General features: G+C 43.7%; 1 protein-coding gene across 1 annotated transcript; it reads right to left on the bottom strand.

Annotated features, from left to right (window-relative positions):
* Positions 1 to 76: 76 nt before the first annotated feature.
* SMYD2 (SET and MYND domain containing 2) lies at positions 77 to 27,779 on the bottom strand. The gene is made up of 12 exons (XM_084284706.1): positions 27,479 to 27,779; positions 24,561 to 24,624; positions 18,251 to 18,361; positions 16,550 to 16,610; positions 14,472 to 14,596; positions 10,877 to 10,944; positions 8,991 to 9,093; positions 6,586 to 6,696; positions 4,791 to 4,911; positions 4,007 to 4,181; positions 2,577 to 2,685; positions 77 to 473 (listed from the first exon to the last, which is right to left on the bottom strand). Exons 1-12 carry the CDS (start codon positions 27,658 to 27,660, stop codon positions 393 to 395), a joined length of 1,311 nt encoding a protein of 436 aa, XP_084140832.1. The 5' UTR covers positions 27,661 to 27,779; the 3' UTR covers positions 77 to 392.

Genomic DNA, 27,779 nt, shown 5'->3' with positions numbered 1-27,779 from the left:
TGACAGATTAAGTGAAACAACTTAAAGTAAGTGTCAAACGAGTTGCGCTCATGTAAATGCACAGGTGGAGTCAAGAGGGGGGTCAAGACCGCTTTATTTATTTTACACAAATAAGATGCACATTAAAATCCATAAAGAAAAATTGGCCATTTTTGCACAAGCTGTTAAGCAGCATACCCTCTAAGAAACCATGGCTGTTTCCTTTAAAAGAAAAAAAAGGCAATTGTAGATTTGTAGAAGATAGAAACATTTTGCAAACCCTAAGTGTGTTTGTCATTCCAATTATAGGACAGAACTGTGTTCATACTCTATCACTTTTCAAAGTGCTCCTGAAGGTTCCCGTAACAAGGCTTTTTAAATAAAGGTTTGAAGGATTGCATAGATTCAAAGGCTCAGTGGTCCTCTAATTCCTTTTTGATCTCTGAAATGTATGGATGATCTTTCCCGTGTGCTACTTCCATGATAGCAATTGCCTATGAAAAGAAAAAAAATATTCACACAATTGATTCATATATAACACCAGGCTATAAATACTCTCTTTGGAGGTTTGAAACAGTCTGACACCTCTAGCTACTTTTTGTCCCCTTGTAGTCATAAACCCAGTAGGAAATAAAATGAAATTCAAAACTAAGTAATAAAGGTTTTTACATTCATAGAATACATCTTTCATCTTAAAGGATCCCAAAGCACCTTTCAAAATGATATTCCTGACAAAACTGCTTTGAATGCAACCAGCTCCAGGACAGAAAATTGCACATGGGGTGGGTAATGTTCTGGCAGTACACTTAACCACTGTCAGATGGAGCTCGGCTCCTACCAATTTATCCTTCAGCCATCAGACTGACAAGCATGGCTATTGCAGGAGGATATATATATATTTTTTTTTTTTAATAAAAAAAAAGGCATTTCAGACTCGATTCTGTAAACCCTTCACTGATTCCAGGGGGCCACCGATGTTTTAGGAAGGAAGCATCTGCTTGTGCAGCTGCTGGAGTGAAAGCAAGATCTCCTCAGATCCAGGCTCCCTTGTGGCAGACTCCTTGCAATTTTACCTACAGACAGCTCTGGTGCTACGAGCGGACGTTTCAGACAGCCAAACACGCTGTCTTCCAGCTTCCTGCCAATATCCACAGAGAGTGGATAGAGTGCAGAGGCAAGATTTCCACTTCAGAAAAGGACAGCAGTAGCCTCAAGCAAATGCAATAAAATGTAATAGATAGGACTGGAAGAAGTAAATTTAGACTGCCTGAGAATATTCAAAGACCACAGTAGTAGGATAAAGCAAGGAACTGCAGCAGCCTAACAGTAAGAACGTTTAGTTGTTTCCTTCTCAGGAAGTTTTTATGGACTTAGCCTCTTTCCTACACTTGTTAAGCCAGTACAGCAGGAGCCTTGGGTTCTACCTCGACAGCGGTGAGCAACGGCTCCATCCCCCTCCTGCCCAAGAGGAGAAATGGCAGCCTCCTGGATGAGCTGCTTGCAAACTGACAAAGAACAATGGTTTTGTTTTTCCACTAAATTCCAAACATCAGGGGCTGGGATAACTTTGGGCAGTTCCTGTAGGCAGCTTTTGGAAATGAGTCATTAGAAAATGTTTGTGTTAGGAAGCTAACTATGCCAGCACATCTACCTACAATCCCCCGCGCTCCCATCCCATGTTCCCAGTGGCACAAATCCCAGTTTTAGTCGAAGCTTAAACACCACGGTGAAGAAAAACCTCTGCGAATTTTAAACTAGGTGATGGTTACATTTTAGAGCATATATGCTGTATCTTTCACCATGGCTGTATGGCTTTGTTATTGCTGGCTAAACACTTGCCAGCATCTAAAAATGAGAACAAAAAAAAAAAGCCCCCAAACCATGACATTCCACCCTAAGCCATTATATGCTGCAGTAGTCGCTCAAACTTAAGAAACTAAAATAAACTTCTGTCCAACAGCAATAGGGGGAGAAAGTCAAGAAACATGGTACAGACTAATAGTAATGAAAAAAAAAGAACCAAAACCTGAGGAATAAGGAACAGGCTAATAAAGAGGGGTGAAGAAGAATGTAAAAAACCAAATGCTGTATTTGCCAACTTCAGCATTACCATATGCATTAAATTCCCTTCAGCTATTTAAAAATAAATTGGTTCCAGAACAAACAACCACCAAAAGCATGCCTAGTTTAACTTGGACATCGGAATCGCAGGCATCAATGAAACACTATGTGCCTTTTATAAGAACCAAACGTTTCTTCCTGTCTTTACCCTGCCAGGCAGGAGAACCCAGAGTTCTGTTTCATTTACACTAGCACAGCTCTAGCTCAGAGAAGAACGTGTAACAAATGTTTTAGGGTAACGCTCCCTCCAAGTGCTGCAGTGGAAGTCCACTGTGAAAAGATAAGGCCCCTCGTACGAGAGAACAGGCCCAACATCCAATCTTGGAAAAATCGAAGCTGAGCCAAAATTCCTGTAAGCAAATACATTAACACGTGCTGCGTTTTCAGCCAGGCCAGGCTTACTGTCAGAGCAGCACATCGTGTTTCAGCAATTCCATGCCCAAACCGGTGTTATTAACAAAGAAAGCAGGAGATACCCTCTTCAGGGCCTTAACCCCAGCCGGTCTGTTCTCCAGCGCCATGTGCAGCCTCCCTAATTTCAGCCACATGGAGGCCACGTTCAGCGAGTAGGCGGGATAATGCTGACTGCAAGAGAGAAGGAAAGTCAACTTCATCAAACCCGGCAGTGGCGGAGCGTTCCCCCAGCCCCCTCCCCTGCCTCTCGCTGCCCCGGCCCATTCCCTGCTCAGCCCCAGCGCTGCTGCGGCTGCCAGGAGCCAGCACCAATTGGTGGTGGGCCGGGGCTGCCTGTCACTGGGGAACTGAACCGCCACGACCATATGCCTCGCCGCAGCTGTCAGATGGCAGGGCTGTTCTGCCACCAGCTTTAACCCAGCCAGCTACAGAAAGAGACGGCATCAGGCCTGGTTTTCACCCTGCACCCATGGAAGCAGCTCTGCTTATTCCACAGCCGGGTCCCCGGCAGGCAGCGAGGCCCCCAGCAGCTCGCACCCTTCGGCCCTGCGGTACGTGGAGGTAGCGGAGCGCGGCTCGGCAGAGCTGACCCGGAATGCCAGGCACCTGCCAGCGGAGCTGGGCAAGTCCCGGGGAAGATAAATGGCACCGAGTCCCTGGGGAGAAAGCACTGGCTCATTCTTTGTATCACTGCCCTCTGCCAAGTGATCTGTGACTCGACGCTGGCGGCTGCTCCAGAGGGAGAGCTCGACTCGCGCCCCCCCAGCTGGCAGGGAAGGCTCAAGATGAGGATCTGCCTGGGAGATGCACGGCAGGACCAAACGCAGCACCCAGTGGGCTGGCTCTAATAACACCACTGCTGTAAAACCACCAGAAATTCATCAGAAAAAGTATTTTTTTCCTGCAGAGGTTGTGCACTGCCCTGCTCCACCGAGGGCTTCAGCCTGTCCATTCTCCCATGCCTGCAGCGAGATCAGGGTCATCGGGGCACCAGCACAGCCACGAGCACTGGAGCTGAGCTCGGCTCCAGCTCCCTCTGCTGCTCAGCCCCAGCCCGGGACAGGGCCCTGCTTTCCACCGTGCTGCTGCAGAGAGGGTCAGGAGCTGACTGTGACACCTGGGCTTTGGCTCCACGCCTCTACACAAAATTCAGGCTGCAGATGGGTTTCGAAGCTCTGCTTTAGTGAAGTATTAGGAGGATATATAAAACAAAACAAAACCCAGCAGTATTTATCTAGCTAATCAGAACTAGCACAGTACCCATGATGATATAAACTTATATAATCAAGAACTTCAGACTGAAGCAGGCAGCGTTCGGATTGTACCAAAGTCTGCTGCAGAATTTAAACACTTTTACAAGTGATGTCATGGGTAGCATGTTTATACAAAAGGTATTCTCTCACCGAGAGGAGTGATCTCTGCCCAAACTTGTCTTAATTATTCAGATTACTGAATTAGAGCATTAAAAAAAATAAAAGAGTCTCGTATTTACCTGTATGGTCTGATAATTTTTTGCCCATAACGCAGTGCACCTTCCCAGTCCTGCATGTAGAGGCAGACACCCATGGCCTGGTACATCATATGTAACATATAGACATTACTGTCTTCAAACACGGCACCCATCTTGTCTAGGCTCAGCTCACAAATCTCCAGCAATTCACTAGGAGGTACGAAGAAGTCAAGGAACCCAATGAATAGGTTGTTTCTGATCAGACAGCTACCTGGTAGCACCAAAAAGAAAATGCCTTGACCTTGTTCAGAGCGGTTCTGAGAAGTCCTCTTTTCTCTTCAGTTGCATCAGAGAAGGGGAGTGAAATTCCCTGTGCAGTGGGTACTGAATCAGGCATCAGACAGCCTGGTCTGCTTCTGGCCCACCAAATCCTGCACTTTTGTCTGCATCGCACCAGCTAGGAAAGGTAGGCTTGTGACCATGAGCAATACCTGCAGCTTCACACGCACTCTAAATCAGGCAATGTTACCGTGTCCTAACACCCCCCTCCCCACGCTCATTCTAGTCTCTGGCTTGTTTTATGAGGACAGCCGTATGGCACGCTAGGAGAAACTGCCAGCTGCACAGACAGGAACAGACCCAGGCCCTCACAGCCCCACACCTGCAGAGTTAAACTGCCCCTTGTCTGCGGGAAGAACCCCTCAGACACGGGAAGGGCAGAGGCACGTTTAACTTCTAGAGGTCAGCACTTCTCCTGCAGGTACTCCTGAAGCAACCAGCAGGTGAGCTTTTAGGTCCCGCACCAAGCCAGAGAGACAAAGGATATATTTGTAGTGCTTGGCTCGCCTGAATCCCTCGATCACATTCCTGGCGTATCTGATCATGTCCCGCACTGCCTCTGCCGACGGAGGTTCATTCAGCTTGCGGATTTTCAGTTTCTCTTCATCCTGAAGGAAACAGAGTGGATGTCATAAATGCAGGTTCCAAGGCCTACAAATAAAGGTGCATCTGCTGCACAAAATTAATAAAAAGACACAGATGGGAACTTAAGCTCCTCAAAGTGTAAAAACAAGGGTACAGCATGCACCTGCAATTTTCTCTAAAGCCTTGGCTGGGAATCCTAGAACGCTCTGCTTTCCAGTTCATTTGCCATTCTCTACTTGCATGAGGTCCCTTTCTTTTCTGAAAGATTCAAAAGCTTTTCAATTTTGTGATGGAAACAGTTTTGCATAGGAAATTTCACTGCTTCTAAGAGATTAAGGATTAAAATAAATTTAGTTTTAAGGCTAGAAAAGCCCAAGTACCTTAGGCCTTCTACAATGTGATAGCTCAGTCGAACATAGCATGATATTAAATAGAGAAGAGTATCCTTCATATCTGCAGACAAAAACACATTTCCACACATTTTGTTGTTAATATACCAGCTTTCTGCTGGACAGCTCCATTTACTCTTATTTTTCTATCTACCTTACAAATTCATGAAGAGTCAGCTGTGATCTGGAGACAATCTTTTGCTGTTTAAGCCTCACACTGCTGCTAGATTTCTTTCATCCTTTATGATTTCAACTGTCAGCTGAGAGGGCTATAGGGAACTCTTTCCAGAACTGAAGGAGGCTGAGTGATAGGTGATTCCATGTTCTTAGAAATCACGGATGAAATCCTGGCTTCATTAAACTCAGTGCAAAAATTATCAAGGTAGCTGCGGGGAAAAACACAACTACAGTATCAACAGAATGGCCTCAAATGAGAATGTTGGGTAGTATTTGGAAAAAAAAAAAAGTTACAAAAGACGACACGGTTTAGTGGGAGGAGATGGTTGTCTGATCAGTTTGGGAAGCAGCTCTTAAATGGACACCTTTAGGAAAGGGTGGGGGGAAGTATCTGGAACATAAGGATCAGGATTATGACAACCTGCTTTGACTGGAATGACAGATGAGCAGCACAAAGCTCAATTCTCCTAATCAAAGTAACTGACACCTTGCTTTAAGGAACACCGTCTGTATGTTTGCCTTTGTCCCCTGAAGGGCACCAAGCGATGCCTCCTGAACACAGACCTGGCCTGTGCACCACGAGGGGCTGTCGCCCAGGACAAGACTGGCATGATGCCACTGCAGGAAAACACATTCTGCAGATGCTGCTGGGTCTCCAAATTGCCCAGCAATATCACACAATGTCACCTAAAATGGACTGGGATGTCCCAACCAGGGACTGCAGCAGGACTCTGTGCCAAACAGGAGCCCAGAAATGCTCCAAGCAAGGTTCCCTGAGAGGAACAAGAAAACATGTAGTTTTCTGAGAAAACTCAGTCCTGAGCTAAATTCTTTTGGCCAGGTAGTGTCAACACCATATAATTATCCACTTCTATCAAAATATTAATCTTCTCTTTGTAGCTCGACTTTAAATAAGCATCTAACAGGAAACTTCCTGACGTGTCATGATTTACACTTAACGAAATAATGGGTAGCAAAAGACTTATAGACAGAAAACCCAAACCAAGTCTCCTCTCTATTATCCTACTTTCCAAAACTTAATGAATCAGATAGAACATTACATCTAAGGACCTGGGTAGTGCCCTGAGAGTCAGAAGCGTATTTCACATCCATTTTATCCAATTTTATTACCTTTTCTTTTGTAGTGCACTCCCTGCAATCGCAACTGAAGAAATAGGAGTCTTTTAACCGTTCATTTCTGTCTTCTGTGGGATACAGCAGGTCAATATAGCTGGTAAAAACCTAGACAGTAAAAACACAGTAGCCAGTGAAAAGCAGTATAAATATATATATTTATCTCTGCCAGTTCGGTGGAAATCATACTTAGCACGACAACCACACACTGACACAACTTGTGAATCCCTGCAGCCACCTCCCCTGCCTTTCCCCCTCACATTCCAAACCTCTCGGCAGCATCAGGAGCTGCCATTTGCAAGTGCAATCTGACAGAGAAGTGTTTCCTTTTCTATTCATTATGGAATTTCCCTCAAATATTACCCTGGCTTCAACCCAGGACAGCAAGATTCAGGTGTGGATAAGGAAGCTATCACACCATAAATCTCAGGCTCCTGTCAAACTACAAAGAGATGCCGACTTTTCAGAAGTAAAATAATGATTTCAGGTATCCAGCCTAGAAAAAAATTACAGTGGCCTGGTTTTTTGGAGGCTGGAGTCTCAAATTTTTCCTTCTGAAAAGTGACAAAAATTGGGGCAACAGCAGCCACTGGAAGCTTTAGAAACTTGGGAGAAGACCTTCAGATCTCTGAAAATAAGAGAGGCCCGGCGCTCCAGTTCTAGGAGAATGAATATCAGATTTACTTCAGTGGCAACATTTTAAAGCAAAGAAAACCTGCTTTTGATCATTTTAAAGGCCCTTCACATACACTATTCTTAAGTGTTCCTCCATTTCAACGACCTTCAGAAAAGAACCCCTGCAACTACCTTCAATGCTGTTTTTAAATGACATCTCCCCCAAGAAACATGCCATATGCACGCTGCCGTTGATCATTTTGCAGACCGAGAAGCAGCTTTAGTTTCATTTTAGTTTCATTTCTTCATTTTCAGTTATTTGAAAGTAAAATGTATGTGTAATTTCACATTGCATATGTTCCTAATCTTACTCAGTGTGATCTCACATTTTCCCCCACGCTCCTCTCCTCCTTTCCCTGCTTTCAAAGCACGCAAAAGGCAGAACTGCATTTACAGCAAACACTTCAAAAATTCCTGGCGCAGTGGCTGCGTTGGACCTGAAGATGGAGACACAGCCCATAAGACTGCACAGAGCCCAGGCAGAGTAGCTGGTCCACTTTTAAAAAATCCTTACATGTCAGAAGAGCAACTGCACAAAAGCGATGAGAGCCTGTAGAACTGATGCAGCTTATAAGACTCAATTCAACCAAAAAAAAAGACACCAAGCAAGATAAAACGCTCATTTCCACCTCTCACTGTAAGTACTCTCCAAAAATGCTGAGAATGTCTGAAATTCCACCGGAAAGCTCCAAAACGGAGACTGGTCCCTGTCCATTACCACAGTGCACATGTAGTGACTGCCAACACCACAGTCAAATCACACTATCAGCAGAGAAGTTGCTCACCTGAGTCACCCCTGGCTCCAGCAATTAAACTCGCTTTGCTCATAGGGGTGAACAGCTGCAATCCAGGACAACGACCCCAACTCTTCACCCAAACTACTGTTACATACTGCAGAAATTGGTTAGAGTTGTCAAAATCAACTCTGAACTTATTTTGACCAGGATTAACCTTGCCCACTAGGTTAACGTTAGTGAATGACACCAATGAAACTCGATGCAAACTCCATCCCCAAAGAGAACATGTGGTATTTTTGTCCCATGCGGATGCACGAGCATCCTCCCCAGCTCTGCCTCATTTCTTTTTTATTTTTTCTTAATAATGCAAAAAGAAGCTCTGCTGCTGAAGTCTCCCTGTCAAGTCCAATATTTGACTGAGAAAGTTTACTGGGGCCACTCTTCAGCATTGCTCCAGCTGAAAACACACTCTGGTTCTGTGACTACACAGCCATGCTCTGCTGCTGAGGTGGTATCACTGGACAGAGCATCCACAAAACAGGAGATTTTCAAGTCAGAGGACTTATCTGTCCCCATTTACCTTGTTTATTCTGGCTTCAATTGCATTACCATTATACTGGGAACTATTACAGCAGTAACACTTTTCTTTGATGTTGAAATTTCAAAGCAGCAGCCACATATCAGCAAATTAACCCTCCTTTTACAGGTGGGTAAACTGAGACAGAGGCTGGCATACGAAGTGACTGCCGCAGGTGCCCTTCCCTGGTTTCAACACAAAATAGGATACTGCCTCCTGGAATCACTTCAGGTCTCCAAAGCCACCCAACTTTTCTAAAACAGCATCTTAGGCTTCTTTGAGAAACAAGAGATCCTTCCCCCTTGTTATTAAATTGTCATCTAATTGGAATGAAGACTGAAAGCAGGACGGATCCTGTTTTTAGGACACGTGCATACATAGCACTGTAGTACATTCAAACATAGTGCACTCACCTCTTCTCCAGGCTCAATCTCTCTAACAGCTCTGACTTCAGCCAAGGTCCCTTTGTAAGTTACAATCACATTTGGGCAACAGCTATGGTTCATCAATGCAACACTGTAAAAGCAGAAAAGTAAACCTTTTTTCCACCTCACCATAAGCAACAGGCAGAAAGTTAAGCACCACTTCACAAAACAAACACATCTGAAAGACTGAGTCAGTCTCTCTTTGCAAGCTGTTTTTACTGAGGCTTAACATCAAGGTAATCTTGGGAAAATCTGTTGTGCTGGTTTTTATCCTAATGATATGGAGAAAGGCTATGCTAATGAATCATTACAATCTTAAGATCTTATTATTGCAGGACGAGGCGAGTTATAATTTTCCCATTCTTAGAGTGCTACAGTGCAGCTGGTGGGGTATTTGCACAGCTTAACTATCCACAACCTATTTAGGCACCTATGACAGACAGTTTTCCTTAGAGGAGACAGAAAGAGAAACCCATTTATGAAAAAGAAACAAGAAAGTACAGGAAAACAGTCAGTTGCTGCATCATAACTTAAGATCAGCATTAACATTTTAGCTGGCTTCTGTGCAACCAACCGACCTCCTTGTTTAAAGTGGGAGGGAGGAGGTTTGTTTGTTTGTTGCACAAGCACACAAGTTACACAAAAACTCAGTCTGCTAGAGGAAAGCGCTCTGCCACGCTACCAACCTTGGAAGAGTAATTTGTTGCTTATTTCAGATAAAATGTATAATCTTAATTATTTCTCTTCCATTCTACCAAAATAATAATTGTGTTTTCAGTCTTCTTAGCTCACGGGCATAACTGCTAAGTAGGAAGGACGTGGCCCTCGGATGCTGAGCCTTCCCAAAGGTGTTGGATGTGATTCCAGAAGATCCTGGTTTAATATTCTCTCTCCCCACCACGACCCTGGTCCTTGGCAGGACTTTGGGGCCTCCATTTCCAGTCTGTAGGTCAGGGATAAGAACTGCAGACAGACCCTCCCAAAGAAGGACGATCTGTGAAGCAAGGACTACCTAACCCGTGTGCAGCAGATCAGGTCCTGCTCTAATTGGGCACCTCTTAGTTTCAGACAGCTTCGGCACAGATAACCTGCTAATAACCCATGCCTAGCGAGGAAGTCGACAGAAGCAAAGTGGCCGTGCTTTCAGCATGGGGTTTGCAAAGAGCAGGGGCAGAAACCATCCTCCTTTGCTCCAAAGCTAAGTGGGAAGCACCAACTTAAGCAGAAGAAAGATTCCTCAGCCTCAGAGAGAGTTGTGCTCCCCAGTTCCCGAACTGCAGTTAACGCTTAACATCTGCAGTTTATTTGTAAAGCTGAGGAGCTTGTACATATTTTTCCCACTGTCATAGCAACATAAAGCATGGCAGTTTTAAAAACATCTGAGGAGGCTGAAAGAATTTATGAAAGGGATTTACTGTTTGCAAAGGAACAAAGGTAGAAGGGATGTTGTTCCGAGAACACCAGGTGAAGGATTATACCCAGCCAAAACAGAAAGCTGTGAATACAGCAAGTCACCTGCAATCCTTTTCATTTTGTTTTGATCATTACTTGATGTCCCTGTCCAGAATCTGCTAAGTAAGCCATTGTTTCCTACCAGCCTGAATGTAGTTCACAATCCAAGCTTTAGTACTTCAAAACAAATTGCAAGTGCAATTTTAACAAATTTACCAGATTTTAAAGCAAAACTGCTGCAAATCATTAGCTGTACTTTATTAGTTAGCATACTTTAAACAAGACAAATTAATATTAAATGTAAATTAATATTAAATGTTTGATTAAATTTATCTCAATACAAATCTAGAAAAAATAATTAGAATTTCTGTTTGTTTTTAAGTAAGTTATTTTTATTTTAAAACATATTAAACTCAACCTACTCTGGGAATATGGCTGATCCCAAATGAGAGAGTTCTTCGTCTTCAATCGTGAACCCATTACAGTTAACCTAAGGAAAAAGAGGGAGAGGCTAGCTCAGACTCCGGTCAGCTTAGTGCTCCACACTCACATCCCATTCTCAGACTCCAAAGCCAGTGGCAGCTATTTGCTTATGATTTTCTTTACCCCTCACCAGTACAGAGAAGCTACATGACATCTCAAAAAGTGAAGTGAGGACCAAATTCCTCTATCCAGAGGAATGTGCGGGACTATAAAGCCCTATACTTGTGCCTGCTCAGGGCTCGACATCTATGGGATTACACCTTGGATGGCCAATCAAGAGAAAAGAGGCTTGCAAAAAGTGCTGCAAACACTGTCAGACAAAGCAGACCGCTGCAAACACAAAGTGAGGTGTGACACTGACGGAGAGAGCAAGGAGACTTCACGTGGCTGCTGCATGTAAGGGGCCTCAGCGGAACTAAACATGCAAGGCACAAGGCAGGGATGACAGCAGCAAACTCGGCCAGGCTAGGGCAGCACAGAGCTCTGAAGGAGTGTATGTTACAGAGACCTGGCACAATGACACTGTCATCCGGTCAAAGCTACGTATCAGCTAAAGCACACATGAAGAGCAATAAAAGGAGTAAGAAAGACTGGAACCTCATATAGACAAAGAAGGGGACAGGAAAAGGAAAAAATGTGTGAGGAAGTCTATTACTAATTTCATCAGAGGACAAAAAGCTTGTTCATGTATCTTTCTTATAGATTCAAGCAGGTTTTAAAGTCTTCTCCTGTTCTATTCTCACTAAGTTCAAGGGAATCTTACCAGAGTTTCAGCTTTGTGTCACCTAAATGCACCTCAAACAAGTACCCTCTTCCATTTGCACTGCAAGTCACATATGTGCCAGCATGAAGAGAACTCCAGCCACACTCACCAGCATCTCCCTACAATCCTCAAAATGTTGACAGCAGTGCCAGAAAGGCACTACAGCAACTGTTGTCACATGGTAAGTCCAGCTGAAGCTATAATGGGCAAAGGCACATTCAATCAAGTACAGTGTAAGGACTTGCTCTGGAAGGGCAGGAGCTAAAAACAAGCACTACCAGCAATGTTTTGCTCTGCAAGCTGGCATGCGAGTCAGACTGAATTTTAGAAATGCACAAGTACTTCCCAAAGCCACCCCTCAGGCATGAATTGCTCAGGATGAGTTTCCAGGTAAGCATCCTGTTTCTCTGATTCACTCATCAGTGCTTTTTGGTATCTTTACCTGATCTTCATTCTATTTTTAGCATCCAAAGGCTCCTTGTCTCCCAAGATGAGCATGCTACTGCGCTAGCCAACGCGTGAGCATACCTGAACCCAAACCAAAATGTAATTGCTGAATACAGAAACAATAGGAGAGAAAGATCGTATCAACAGCAAGTAAGAACATAAGGCTACAAAGGCTGACACAGCGAACAGCTTGGTGGTTCTGAATCACGGGAAAATATTTAAAAATATGTCGTGAGTTATCATCAACTCCCCTCCAGCAAGCCAGAGACAACCCACTTCTTGAGTGCATCATACCAGAAATGACACATGAGGAACAATTAGAAGGGATGAGATAGCCCTGTTTTCACCAGAGGAATGCATGACTAAAAAAGGCAATGCAGAGGGAGCAGGAGACTTAAGTGAGAGAAGTAGAGCTCAAGGTTGTTCCCAGTGGTGGAACAGAGGACAAAAAGATGTGAGAGGAAAGGATGAGACGCTAGAACTTGAGACAAGAGGGAAACTTTTTAAAGAATATGATGAGATGAGACTGAGAAGGTAAAAAGTGACACAGTCTCAAGTGTTAAATTCCACAGGGACAGAAGAGAGTGGAACGGTAGCAGTGCTCTCTTCTCTCTGGGGACTAGGAAAGACTAGGACGGTTTGGAGAAGAATCTTAGCTCCATGCAGGAGGACCAGCTCTGCCTTAGCTGTGTTGGTAAGCAGCAACACCACACCAAGCCCACAAGAAGCAGCGCACAAGAAGTCAGAGGTGCCATAGTCTCAAATAACTGCTCTGTGCCACGGGAGGAAAGAACAATGAATGAAGCAGCAAAGTAAACACCATGGGGCCAGAGAAACTGCTGAAGCAAAACAAGGGAGCATCACCATATCCAACTACTGCTTTTAGCTTGGGTTGACTAATTATTATAAAACGTGTCTGTATGTATCAAGTAGAGACATGCCTCCTCTTCCAGAAAAATGTGTGCTAGAGCCAAAGCCTCAAAAGGTTGTGTCCTGTAAAACACCTTTGAGGAACATCCAGATGATCTTTAGAGGTTTTAGTTCAAAAAATAAACAAATAAATAAATAAATCAATGTCCACAGTCACAGATAGTTGCCTTGTAATGAGATGAACTCAAGGTGACACCTGAAGGTGACATTAAGCACCCAGAGGGAAGACTGGATGGAATACCAGACCTAGGAGTCAGCAGCTCCCAGCAGTCGAAGTACCATGATCTGGTGGAGCTGGTCCAGGACAGGACGTGAAGGGAAACTCATTTTATACAAAATAACTTAACTCTTGGGGGATTTTGGCTACATCTCGCAAAAATACACAGAAGCAGTGTGAGAAACTGAATGCACAAACTTCTTCAGAGTACCTTTCTAACGAATATAAATTCCAAAATCTTTAAAACAGATAAAAAAAACGTACTCAAAGGGAAATGTATAGCTTGGAACAACTAAATGCACGATGAGCAGATGCTAAACATACTGAAGAATTATTCCCCTACAGCACAACAGCAGCAGTATTAAGGTAATAGTAATGGTGCCTCCTTACTGATATGTGCCTGCCTACGTGCAGAGGGTAGTGTCATCTCAGCATTCATTACAGCAGTCAATATTTATCCACGTCTCCAACTTTTTACTCAGAGGTTTTATTATAAAACTAGCTTATTTTGAAGTACAGGAGAAAAGGAAGAAAATGCATCTTCCAGCATTCACTGGTGTTATTCCACCCACTACGTATGGTTTAGATGTGGATGAAAATCAGGTGAGAGAAAAGAGGTGCACTTATCTACCAAGACATCCTGCCTTCTTTCGCCTCTCCAGATGACCAAGCCAACTGGTTGTATTTAAAAGCCATACATCAGATAAAATTTCAGTCTGCTCTTCCCAGTTCTCTGAAGTTTACTCCCTGTGAAGGTCAAACACAACGATGGCCTGACCAGCAAGGGTTTCCACAAAGGAAGCCCGAAAGAAGGATTCTGCCTTCACAGGGTCTCAACCCAGCAGCCTTCTGTGTATGTCCAACAGCAGCTGCGCTGTGCTTGGCCCACAGCCTAACTTTACAGGGTCTGTTATGGGCTGATTCTCCTTTTCTTCAATGTTTAAGAAGCACCTCATAAAGAAGTCTGCAGACAAGAATCTCTCCCCTCGCTACTGAAATGGGAGATGTCCAGCTGCTTCTGGCCACAGAAGTGCACCTTTGCCATCAAGCACACTCAGCTCTCCCCAAAACAAGCAAAGAGCTCTCACCTCCAGTGCCATTAAGATTTTGCCTCTTTAGAAAGGCAGAACTCCTACAGTGCCACCAACCTAAGCAGACTGTGATCTGGCCAACTTACTTGTGCAAAGAGAACTACAAGGGCAGCATTGTCAGGGAACTCCATGTGCTTTGAATAAAAGTGATGAAGAGCAGCAATGTCGTTCTGAATCAGCTCTCTCTTTTCATTGTCTAGTTTGTCAAGGTCTGTGGACAAAGAATACATTCCAGTTCAGTAACAGGAACTCTCCCCACGAACAGCAGCAAGGCTTAAGTTAGAACAAGCCTGGACTTAAACAGAAACCCCTCAAGGAAAAGCTGCTTGGAAGTACCACAAGAAGCATCTGTTCTTCCACAAATGTGATGCTTCTTCTGCCAAGGCCACACGTGCAGTACAAGAACATGCAAGATTAAAAAACATTTTCTAACACCTTTATATTAGCAGGTAATTGGACATGAATTTATCTTTGCTGGGCAAAGCGTTACACTGTTTAAAAGGCGTTTGTTAAACTCAGCGAGCAGATGAGCAACCCCAGGCCCTCTACAAACACATCTACTGTGGGTACTGTGAGCAGCCTGCCCCAATCTTACGAGCTACCTGGTCCCATCTACTGTGGTATGAAGTTACCCTTGCTGTCACACTTCTTAAAACACGTTTTACACGAGGAAAGGTCCTCATACAGACCTAAAAGTACCAGCTCAAAGTACCAGCAGAGAGAAATACATGCTGGAAGAGAAAAGGGTGTGTAACAGTGGAAGAAGGGGGAAAGGATTTGTAAGAGCAGATCTGAGGGTCACCAAAAATATTGGGAGAAATTAAATGCAACAATTTGATGATAATTAGGACTCGCCAGAAATAATAGATTACAGCTTCCAGATGAAAGCCATGTGCCTTTTCCTCTCCTGTGAAGGTTGTTATGAAGAGTAAGACTACTCCTGAACATGGCAAAGGTGTGGTGAGAGGAAAGTCAAAGGACAGAAAGAGTAAGGGCAATCTTACTAGCAAAAAAAAAAAAAAAAAAAAAAAAAAAAAAGAAACAAAACAAGGGCTCCTAGAGGACAAGGGAGACATTGCAACAGAAGAAAAAAAAAAAAAAAAGAAAAACAAAACACTTCAGCCTTTTAGCTCCCAAATTAATACATGATTGAAGACACACTGCAACACAGAAGAATACAGAGAAATTATTTCAGCACTTACCCATCTTCCTCAACCTCACACTTACTAACCTACCTGTGAAAATTATCCTTGCCTTAGGCAAAGTCAAACATTGGCACTTTTCCCCCTTATTTCCCCAGCTGTCTCAAGAGCTGTGATGGAAATTTTCGTACAGGAAGCAAATAAAGCTGTAATTTTGCTGTATTTGGTTACTCTGCTACCTCAGGTTCTAGCAATGGCTGCATTTATTCAGCATTTTACAAAGGGTTTTGGAAGCCATCAGTGAGAACTGTGAACACACAAACCTATTGTCTCCTTGTATATTGCCTCCAGCACCAAGAGAAATGACAGCCCAGTGAAAACTATGCCAGGACAGTTACTGGTCCCCTAGTTGCTCAATTTCTAACTGCCTCACAGGACGTGAAGAGTAGCCTTCCAGTTAAAAGCAAGCCATTGCCTCATCTCCTTCCTTGGATTATTTTGGAGCACTTAGGACATGGAATTTCAACACAATCATATATAACATGTCAGATTTGACTGGCAGTGACAGATATCGAAGCACAGTCCAGAGGGTTCTGCAATTAGCCCCTTAGTCACTGTCACCATCAAGCAACTGTGCTGTCTCTGATTTTATGCCTCCTGGTAACAAATACCAGCTATTTTAATTTTACAACATTACAATTCTCAAAAGACACTAGAGTACCAGAAAAGCCATGAGATGGATGTATGCTACATAATTAATTCTGTCTACGTTTTCACCCTTGTTTCACAACCCCCACAAGCAGCCAAGGGTGGAAAAAAAAAAAAAAAAAAGAGAGAAGAAGAAATAAGAGCACTACACTTTTAAAAAAACTAGGAACCACGATTCTCTTTGTTTACCCCTTTCTCAAAAAAAAAAAAAAAGTCAGATGCTCTGAAAGGATTTGATGAAGGGGGAGAAAGGGATAAAGCAAACATGAATATAAATAACTGCCTCTGTTTACCTGCAAGCCTTTTTTACTTACGTGACTCAAACTCTTTTACAGCAAGCAGCTCCTCTGACTGTGTTTTTTCAGGGTGAGTTTTCTAGCAATAAGGAGGAAAAAAAAAAAAAGGCAACAACAAGAAAATACTTTAATGTTTTTAATTAGGCACTTTTGTCTATTCTTTATAAGCGGGGAACTCTTACCTGTAAGTCAAACAATAACTCAAATCCACACATGTATGGAATTTACAGAAGTCAACCAGCAATGGGTTAAATGGACTGCCCTTAGTAAAGCCACAGCAATATTCGCTCTACACCAAATTAGGCAGCCAAAGATTAACTCCTATCAAATTTATATACATAAACTGAACAGTATTTTAAATATGTCATTTGCTTTGTTCTAGACACCCAGAAAGCTGCTAACAATAGCAAGCAGGCAGGAGACAGGCTTTGCTTTGAGGAAAGTGAATAAACTGACTGTTGACAGAGTTCAAAAGCAATGCTCCATTGTTGGCCTAAGGCCACTTCTTTGTAATCTTGGCCATTAAATATGGCTTTGCAGGTGGCCCAGCAGCTGAGGTTCAGGGACTATGGTTTGCATATTTAGCTTTTATATGACATGTAGGGTTCTCCCCCCTCCCTGTAAGCAATAAAAGCACAAATTTATTCCAATGACTTTTTGTCATTAAACATTCGATTTTGTTTGTGGATCACCACTAAACCATGCTTTAATTAAGTCACACACACATACATTCACACACACATCGGCACACGCAGCAAGCGGAGCAGCTACCTTCCCAGCAGGCCACCAAAATCCTCACTACATACAATATCCAGGTCGCCCTTGTCACATAAGCAGACCTCAATCACACAAATATGCTTCAAAGAGGATTTGTTTTTGCGGAGAGAGTTCAGAGCTCTACAAAGACACATAGTGTAATAACCTTGAAACTCCTGGATCCTTTCCCTTGCTGTAAGGACCTACGTTATCCTCAGTTTCCATACAGTGAGGAATGCTGAAACAGTGGTTGACATTGCAGTCTCATTGCCTTACTACTAACGTTCTTTCTTGCCAAGGACCAAGGGCCTGAGGTTTCTCTTTCAGTCTCCATTTTTTACCAGTTAACTCCAGTAAAGGTAAACATTGACACCTGAGTGTCTCAGAGGTGTTTCTGACTCACAAAAGCACAGGGCAGCATAGAGTACAGTGCTACAGAGTTATAGCTGAAAAACAGACAGCAGGCAACTGCTTCATGAAGATGTTTGTGCCTGCAGACACCTAACCTCAGGATTTAACCACATTCACCACCAAGGCTCGTTCTTCTCTCTCTGCCACCAGCACGGCTTTGGTGCTGTTCCACACGTCACCATGAGCTCCCACCTACCAGAACAGAGGCTGAAACGCCGTGCACATCGTGAAACTTACCAGTCAACTTCACTGGACTCTGTTCAACCATTACCTTGGTGACAAGCTATAGCTGTGCAGCTTAAAATCTCACTGGCCTTTTACTGTCTCCCCATCAGTCTGCAGCTGGACTACCAGGATGGCCTTGACACTGCTGCAGCGGTTTGACGGTGCTCTGGTTGAGCTGTTCGTGCTCTGTATTACACCCCCCTGTACACAGGAAGCCAGCAGGCATGTGCTTTGCTGGGGACAGTTACTGTAGGTCAATTTTCATCTTCCTGCCTTCCCTGGCACCCGGAGTAGGAATGCACCTCCCCAGCCCAGCCTTCTGCTCACCTGTTTGGCAAGGATCCTCGCCGTTAGCCTCACAGTCTCTGAGGGATTCCAGTTCTGCCCAAAAGCACACATGGCAGAACACTCCAGCTTGTGCATTGGCCAGTCTTCCTTCTGCAAAGGTAGAAAAATATTTGTCAAAAAATAGGCCGTGAAGATAAAGTGATGAAAAAGAGGATACAGCAAGTCCCGCCAGATCCTGGAGGTCAAGTAAAATGTGTTTCCTTTAAAAAAATAAGATGACGCTCACTAATTCTGAACAAAAGCTTGAGTCACATTGGAGGGGTACAGCTATCCTGCTTTTTTCAAACAAATTCACAAGGGATGAGCTGAGGTCAGAACATCTTCATTTATTCAACGGAAAAAAAGAATTAAATGGTGAAGAAGCAAACAGACAACATGATTTATAAATCACCAGTTCTTATTGTTCAGATCAAGCATGTGAGGACAGAGTAGGTCTGAGCTTGATGGCTTTATTGGGTTCATTTCCATTTAATACCTTGGCCCCTCATTATGACACGACCCTGGTGTAATCAGGAGTAATGTGTCTGAAGTCAATGGATTCACAATCACTAAGAATGAGTATATGTAAGGTCAAAACCAGACTTACTGAATAGAATTACCAGATTTTTTCCTTAAATATTGTAGAATAAGAGTACAGATAGGCAACAAAAACATACTTACAAAGACAAACACATTTCCATTAAGAACGTACAGTATACTCCTAGCTCTGCATACGATAAAATTTGGAGGGAGAGCACAAGCCACTGGCTTTTTGCACCCCTACAGAGTTCCTCCAGAGCAACTGAAAGTTTCAAAGATCAGCACAGAATCAGATTAACACTGCAATGGCAAGCAGAGCTTGGCATGGGCTGTCCCCAGACTGCATGAAATTTCATTTTATATCTTTGTTCAGGTGTGTTCAGGTTCTTACTTCTACATTCAAGCAATGTGCAATTATTTACTTCTCTCTCTCTCCCCAGACATATTTCGGTGTTAGAATAAACACACAGTCTTCTGCCTGTAGAGGGAGCACCAATTTTTAGTTTTTTTTCCAGACCAGATTTAAACTGGTGGTAAAGAGCAGCAGAGGAATGGAATCACAACAAATCCCACAAATTTCTAATTGACTGAAAGTAAAAACTTGAAAAGCTTCTTGTGGCCTGCAGAAAGCTGAAAAGGGATGTTATACTTCCACTGAAAAGGGACGTTTAATTGCCCTGGGTACACGCAGCTGTCGGAGTTTATTCTATTATTAAAAGAAAGGTGAATGCCTGCCCCAGCCTCATGCAGAACTTGAAGCCGTGCAACGTTGCAAGGGTATTCAGCCCCTCACAACGTCAGCCTCATCGTCCTAAATACCCCAGGATGGTATTTCTCCCCTAAAAAACAGTGCACAGGCTGCCTGAAAAGAGCTAAAGCGTAGCTGTTCTAAGAGGACACGGCCGTGCAGACCAGGCAAACTAAAATAGTACATTACGCTGCAATCATGTCATGTGAAATTACACTCGCAACCGTCCTACAGCTGTCACACTACAAAATGCATCCCCCCCAGAGGCTTCCTTCCTATGTATGCCCCAAGACTCTTTCTGGAAAATTCCTGATAGTCTTTGTTTAGGAATCCGCAGGACCCCTAACGCTAAGGTTTGCAAAGTAAAGGCCTCGTCTCTCACCCCTTCTGGTGCACCCGCACCACCTGCCAGCTTCAACCTTTTTTCTGGGCGTGCAAGAAGGGAAGGAAAAGAAGCTCAAGTTTTGTACCACCAGCACTCCTACACGCCGGTTAAACAAACAGGAGAGATTACCTGCTAAAACAAAATCAAATGCAGAATCCCGTGCATGTCTCAAAGCAGTGTTTTGAAAGACCCGTTTGTTCCCTTTCTTCTTGACGCATTGCTAATTAAAATCCTTCCCCAGGCAGAATCACACTGAGTTATGTGAACTAGTAGGGAGGTTAAAGGGACAAGATACGGCTGAATTGTGTGAAAGGAGATAAAAGCCTGAACCACTACAAGAAGAGAGAGCACTGAGGACTGAGTAATACCTGGGATGGAAACCCCGTGACAGCAGCTTTCCCTGCGATCTCAGCAGGACTGTATTTTGCATTCTCTTCCACGGTTTTCTCTAAGTAGTGTGAATTATAACAGGTAGCATTGTTCTAGTTGAATCCCTAATGCTGCATTAATGGTATTTTCTTCCTATTTTCATTACACCCTCAGTGTTTTTTCCCTTCGTTTAGGAGTAAGTGACAACATTTTTGGAACGGAAGCTCTTCAAAGCTTGTGCTTTTCACATCAAAGCATGGAAACAATCTTCTCCATCGAGTTCTTCAAAATGATTCCACTGTCCAGGGCTACTGGATTAATTCCCAGAACGCTGACATATATCTCAGCATAAATTAAAAAAAAGACACGTAATTCTCAAAGAATAAGACTCAAGCCCAAACAAATCTCCTGGCCCCTCCTTTCTCACATGGAATTTTTCAGTAGGATGTAAACTTCCTGTTGTGTTTCACCTGATCAAGAACAAACACACATAAATACTTGACAGAAATGCCTGACAAGCCAGTGTAGGGGTTAAGCCCACTTCTTCAAATGCTCATAACCTGGTTACGCTGCAATGGTATCCTAGTCTCTAACTGAATTCCAGTGAGGCATCTCCTGATCCCTGACATGTTCCAGTACAGTTCTCCACACAGCCCTTCATCAAGCAGCAAAGGCAGGAGTTTCACACACCCTTCACATCCTTCCCTACCACCATTTATTGAGTTCTGGGCCAGAGAGAGTATTTGACTTCCATGGGTTAATGTTCAGAAGACAGGAGACATTTAGCAAAAAAAAAAAATTACCCAGAACAAAGTTTTTGGGCAGAGGAATGGACTCTTGCCAATGGCAGGCTTAACCAGGGCCTTGCGGTTCAAATTCCTCTTGCTCAGAATTGCGACAGCAAGATTTTTGTGTCTCCTACAGCTTGCTAAAGAGGACTGGACAATTTCTGCAAGGTCCCATTTACGACACACCCACTCAGTGCCACCCCCAGATCTCCAACTCCAGTTTGAGGCTTACTAGCTGACAAAAATACCCGTTTCCCTTACTCCGGAAATACCAACTACAACACTCTTTAACACGACATGTTAAGAATAACCCCTAAACATTTGATGCAAAACGTATTTCAAATGCGGAAAGTCGTGACAAAAACATCTCTTCCTGCACTTTGGCTAGCTGATCTCCACTCTGTCTGGGATAAATAATAGCTATGTGTAATAACAGAAAGAGGAGCTCCAGTAGCTGGTTCAAGTTCACCAGTTCCACAATTGCAGCCACATAACCCTCTTAAAACATTTCTCTTCAGAGTGTTTCAGCAGCTAATTTCTGAGGAGAAAAGATAAGCACAGGTCTCCTGCTGTTTGACTAAAATTATTATAATTTAAGAAGTCAAGACCTGAACAGCTGCAGATGGGGTCTGAAAGCCACTACTATAATAACAGGCCTGGGCTTTGAGGAGCCAATCGTGAAGAGCAGAATTGGTACGAATCAGCTGGAACTCACAAACCCTTTTAAAAGGAGAACTGGATTAGGGGCTGGAAAAGGAAAGCAGCAGCAAACTCAGGCTACATCCTCAGCTGCACCCACCCGACCCACTGAAAAATCAAGGCAGCAAGGTCCGGCAGCGAAGATGACTTCCACTCTCACATGCCCCACATCTGCAACTGAACCCGTGCCTGTGCAAACACAGATCAGACTTAAGGTTATATGTCTTAGAAGCAAAATAATAGAGCAAAACAGCCAATGGGTGCATATCTGCACCAGGCCCAGAGCGAGCCCAAAAATGATCAGCCCCTACACAACTGCAAGGCTTTGTCTTCCCCTGGGATCAAACCCTGACACCTCAGCGCTACCCCTCCCTGGTGAGCAGGGCAAAGAAATCACACTGCAACGCAGGATTTTATGTGCTAAATGCCTGGCCATATGGCAGGAGATGCACCCTTTTACCATCTGTGTCAGCAAGTCAGTGCATATTTGTGCATCTATACCCCATTTGCAGCAAGAGAAATACCACAGACACTGTTGTGACGCTTCGTTCATTAAATGCTTGGAAAGTGCTTTAAGAACCTCAAAACAAGGCTATTGTACGGTGTCAGAGAGCAGTCCAAAGGATGCCTTCAAGGAAATCTGTGCAATGTTGATATCTTTGCTTTCAAGAACCATGTTATTATGACAGGGAAAAAAAACAACACAACTTGCTCAGTCGAAACGTACTCTAGAGTAAGGAAGATGTCTGCAATTATGTAATTTATTATTCTGAAAAAGACATCCAAAGAATCTGTTGCCTGCTGCACACTTTGCACCTTTCTCATCTCCTTCTGATCCACCTCTCCTCACCACTAGAAAAAAATCCTTTAAATGAATTATGGTGTAGCCAGTCTTTAAGAAGAGAGTAAGTTGAGAAGAAACTGTTATTCCATCCTGTACAGAATGCATCATGCAGTGAACAGTTCTCAGACTGAACTGCATTGAGTTTTATTAGAATAACAAGGGACTAACCAACACTGACATTGTACCGTGTTCTGTTAGGGTACATATAATTTCTAGCTGAACTAAGCAAAGAAGATGTGGATTTACAGAGAAAATTAACTAAAAATAAAAAACAAATGAACAATGACACAACAATTTTCAAGTACAGCCCTGCCCTTACTAGCATCACATGAAGTCTTGCATCCATGGAGGCAAAAGGGAAACATTTACTGTACATGCCAGAGTTACAAGTGCAGTATCAAGCAAAGATGTCCTTTTTGGCTCTGACCAAGAATTGCTGAACTGCTGAAAAGTGCCTTTGAACAAGCCAGGGATGAAGATACAGTGCAGATTGTCTGTGCATCACATACAGTCAGTGGAGACCAATTTCCAGAGAATATTATGCTCGAAGGTAACTTTGAAACAATGTCAAAGAGTTCAATCTCAGCAACATTCACAAATTTCCTAAGGCTGACTCAGAAAGGCCCAAAACATGGCAGACAATGTTACATCAACTAAGGATTTATAAGTAAGACTGACTACTTCCACCATGGTATCCACTTGCTGTATTTCCTGGCACAAACCAGGAGCTTTCCAACTTCAGTAAACCTTGCAATGACAATTATCTGCTTCTCAAACCATTGTGAGCCACAAACCATTGCTGTTTCTCTTGTACGCTAAGAGAACAAACTCAGAATCTCAGATAGAAAGTGCTAAACAGCAAAATAATTTATTTTCAAAGTATTGCTTTCCCTCACCTAGTTATAAGCTTGCTAACAAATAATGTCAAATGGAAGCATTTCTTCCAAGTAAGCATTTCTCATGAATGAATCATGTTTTTTCACTACACTGTCTTTAAAAACTCTTCCAGACTTCTCTCAAGGGTTTTAAGAATGCTCACACAGTAAATGTTTCCTTTCTTCTCAGTGCTTCTGCTGGCTGATGCTCTTTCAATACTGAAAATACAGTAAAAAAGACTTATTTCTTGAAAGCATTGTGAGTCCAAATGCTGCCTCAAAACCAAAAAGGCCATTTGTTTCACTCACAACTCACTAAGGCAGTGTAGGAAAGCTGGAAGGTGGGGGAGGCAACAGAAGGAAACATTACAACTTGCACAATGGAAGAATAAGATACAGTCTTGAAATAAAAGCATTCAGGGTACTAGATCATGAAAAAATATTTTTTGAAAGATACCTATTCCAATAAGTAAAAATGTAATTAAAACAAATGTTTTGGAAGTCTTCATATTGCTCCACTCTGGTGCACACTTATATTCTACTTTGTTAGGCTTTTAAAAAACAAAGCATACAAAAGAATGCCAGAATAAATGATTTAGAGAGGACGTATGGTAGTTTTGAAATGGTTTTGTCTACTGTCAGTTGCAGCCACCCAAAATATTTGCAAAGATTCTTTAAAAAGAAGGCCCTTAAGATCTTAATATAGATATTTAGTGATTTGATTTTTTCCTTAGACACAGACTCTCCTACCAGCTTAGTAAGTTAATGTTAAATTATCTGGTTTGTGCTTAAAAAAAGAAGTAATACAGACATAATTAGTGGGCTGACAGGCAGCTCTAATCAAAGTCTCAGTGGTACCAAGCCCTGGAGCTACTGATCTTGAAAGACTCACGCAGACCACGTCCAAATCCTGTAATTGTCCAGTGTACAACTCCATGGTCAGCATCTGTCGGATGTTGAAGCTGCCTGGCCTACCATTACCAAGAATTACAATTAGAGGCTATCAATCCCACACAAACAAAAAAATTGTGTTCAGCATCCTCACAAATTGCATTGCCATACCTGACATTCCACATCGCAGTAAAAAGCCTGCTTGCATCTTCCACACTTGGACAATCCTTCTTTCCTTAAAAAGAAAACAGAAGTTATTCTATTTAATAAAGCTGAGCGAAATACAAGTGTGTCCTGTATCACTAACAGAGATGCACCACTTACTGGGGACTAATCTCATAACACCACAATCATCCAAGTACAGCACGACATTTCACCAAAAATTGTATTTCCTTCAAAAAAACACAGCTTCTGCCTTTGGACAGCAGACACCATTTTGATTTGTTTAGAGTTTCAAAAGCTTTTTTTCCCTAACATCTGTTACTATGCAAAAGCACTCTGTTGTCTTAAATTACCAGGTTTGGAAATGTGTGATTCTATGCTGCTGGACTGACGGTAACATTTTTTGCCACTCCAAGCTGTATACCTATAGCTAACTTTTCCTCATTTTCAAAACTTCCCTGTTGCTCCATATAGTTGCTCACCAATACTAACTTTTTGCTTCTGCTCTTCCAGTTTTACTCCTTCTCCATCTGGCCACGGAAAGCATGACTGCTGCTTTGTGAGTAACCACCTCCCAACACCAAGAAAACATGCTAAAATACGAAATAATCTGTATCATCTGTCACCACACAGCTTCTTACTATCCTGTCCTGTCCTGGGACAGCTGTGTATTCTAAGGTCACCTAAGGCTTGCACTTTTTAATATCTGTGTGTATCCCAGCACAGGGAACTGCCAAAATGAAGGTCCTTTTCTGCTTCAAGGTACATGTGCTGTAGCAGGTCCTATCAAAAATACAATGTGTTATACAACATGTGACATTTTAATGTGACATTAGAGATTTCTGTGGTACCAAATAATTTAAAATGTATATACACCCAGTATAAGTTGCAACAAAATTTGTCTTAAACTGAGGGAGCTTTTATAAGGTGCACATTTGAGTAAAACAAGGGCAAGTGTCCTCATCCAACATGACAGCGAACAGCATTTCACAGAGGTCACTGTCATGTGGAGTCCGTAAGGCCTAGGGAGCCCCGACATCATCTGGTTGTTCTGGCAAAGCAGACAGTGAAGACATGGGTGTGGCAGGCTAACATCACAACTGCTGGCTGACAGCACGTACCTCTAGTGCAGCTGCCTATTTAAAGTAACAAATATCACCAGACACAAATACATCTTTCGAGTCTCAATCTGTCAATTTTACTACAACGGGTTTATGATGGCACAGAAAAGTGTCTCTTTCCAAGACCAGGGCTGGCCCCACAACCTTCCTAAACCTGCAATTTCAATGAATAGAGTTCAAATCAGGCCCTTTTTTTGGTTATATATGCAAGTTTATTTCTAGTTCAGTTGCAGTGCAACAAGGAGCAGATACAGTCTCTGAGCACAGACAGATCCAGTTACACACATCACTGAGATTTTTTCCTTCTATAGGAACATCGCTCCGGAGTGAAATAGGTTTGGGACTACTGCATTGGGTGTGTTTTCCCTGATCACTGTGCTCCTCCAGAACTCTATGGAAAAAGCTGGCACAGAGATTAAGCAGCACTGAAATACACTGTCCCTGATGATCTTTAAAGGTCATTCCCTGAGACCTAAGTATTCTTAGTTAACTATTATCACTACAATATTATTCCATGTCAACTGAGAATGTAAAGTATTCCTTCCAGAGGGAAATCTGCTGGATGTGACACGCAAACAGCCAGTTTCTTTGACAAAAGGGAATTTATGGTTAGAGACTATAAGAAAAAAAAAAAAAAAAAAAAAAACAACTTTGGGGCTTGCTAAAGTCCCAGGTGTGAAGGAAGGGGAAATCATCTCAGTTCTACAGTATTTTTGAATTAATGGGACTTATTTCCCTGGCTTCACTAGGTGCCCATGTGCAACGAGAGAAAGTGAGTAAAGTGAATAGGTAATATAAGTAGGTGATGTAAAGCTGAAAGAAAATGGACAAGATCAAGATAAAAGAAAATGAAAAGCATAAGGGAGCTGACAGGACAAGAGGCGAAAAGACCTGTTAGAGTGTAGTAATTATATGCTTTGCTCAGCTTCTCAGCCTACACACGCAGGCAGTACTCACTTATTGATAACGAGACTAAAAGCCCAACAGTGGTTTTCATTCACAGGGGCACCCACTACCAGGTGCTGAGTTACAACCAGTCAGGCACTGCGCTTCCTCAGCGGGCTTGCAAAAAAAAACAAAACAACCCTACTGGTTTTGAAAATTACAAGCAACGGTGTGGTGTCTGTGTCTAACTCTCTGAGGATAAGCCAAAACCAATATATTTTTTGCTTCAGTGGCTGTCATCGAGAGGTCAGCGGCAACCAGAGAAATACCAGCGGGGCTCCCTCGGGCTGCCTGGCACAAGGCCGGGGAGCGAAGCTGGAGGCAGCAGCAGGCTGGGGCCTCGGGTTGGGAAACGCTGGCGGCCCTGCGGTGACCAGCCTCGCCTCTCATCCTGTGCTCGGCCTTCCTAAAAACACCAAAACAACGACGGGTTTGGGCACGGAGGAAGCGCTACACGGATGAGGCACTCGCAGCACGGAAACCCAACGCCTGAGTTTGGCAGCCGCAGCCCCTTCCTCCCCTGTCAACCCGCATCAAAATGGGAGCCGCTACCAAACCGGAGCGATCCGCTTCAACATCCCACAAGAAGTCAGCCCTGTATCCTCGCGGATGCGAGCCTACAAGCCACAGCCCAACTTTATTTTTTTTTTGTTGTTGTTGTTGTTGCTCTCCCTCCTTTCCCGGACCTCTTCAGCGAGCAGCTTGAAGCACCGCCTTTCCCCACGGCACCGCTGCAGGGGAGGCAAGCTTTGCTCCCACGGCGAGCCGGGGGGGGAGGCACCAACATAAAATAAAAGATTATTTTCACTTTTTTTCATTTCAGCCGCCCCAGCTTCCTCCCCCCACGTCCCGCCGCCCTACCTGGCGAAGCAGCCGTCGCAGTGGCTGCCCCGCTCGCCCACGGCCAGCACGGCGGTGTAGGCCGGGCAGTCGAAGAGCAGCTCCCCCACGGCGTAGCGCCGCAGCGCCCGCAGCCCCCGGCCCTTGCCCGGGCTGGCGAACCGCTCCAGCCCGCCCGGCTGCGGCGCCGCCTCCGAGCGCATCCCGCTGCGGGGAGAGGGGAGCCGGGAGCGCTGAGGGAAGCGGGACCCGGGCCGGCGACGCCCGGGAAGGCCGCGGCCGGGTCCCGCCCGGTGGCAGGGCCGGCGCCGAGCGCCTCCTC

The sequence above is a fragment of the Netta rufina genome (genome assembly GCF_964035555.1).
Source record: "Netta rufina genome assembly, chromosome: 3".
NCBI lineage: Eukaryota > Metazoa > Chordata > Aves > Anseriformes > Anatidae > Netta > Netta rufina.
This window is presented reverse-complemented; position numbering and strand designations above follow the sequence as displayed.

Excerpts from the sequence above, each read along its gene's own strand:
- SMYD2 (XM_084284706.1), bottom strand. The coding sequence starts at position 27,660 with ATGCGCTCGGAGGCGGCGCCGCAGCCGGGCGGGCTGGAGCGGTTCGCC. Across the intron at positions 16,611-18,250 it reads CGAGGATCCTTGCCAAACAG|AAAACTCACCCTGAAAAAAC; the intron begins GTGAGCAGAAGG and ends CCTTATTGCTAG. Across the intron at positions 4,912-6,585 it reads AGTGCACTACAAAAGAAAAG|GATGAAGAGAAACTGAAAAT; the intron begins GTAATAAAATTG and ends TGTTTCCTTCAG.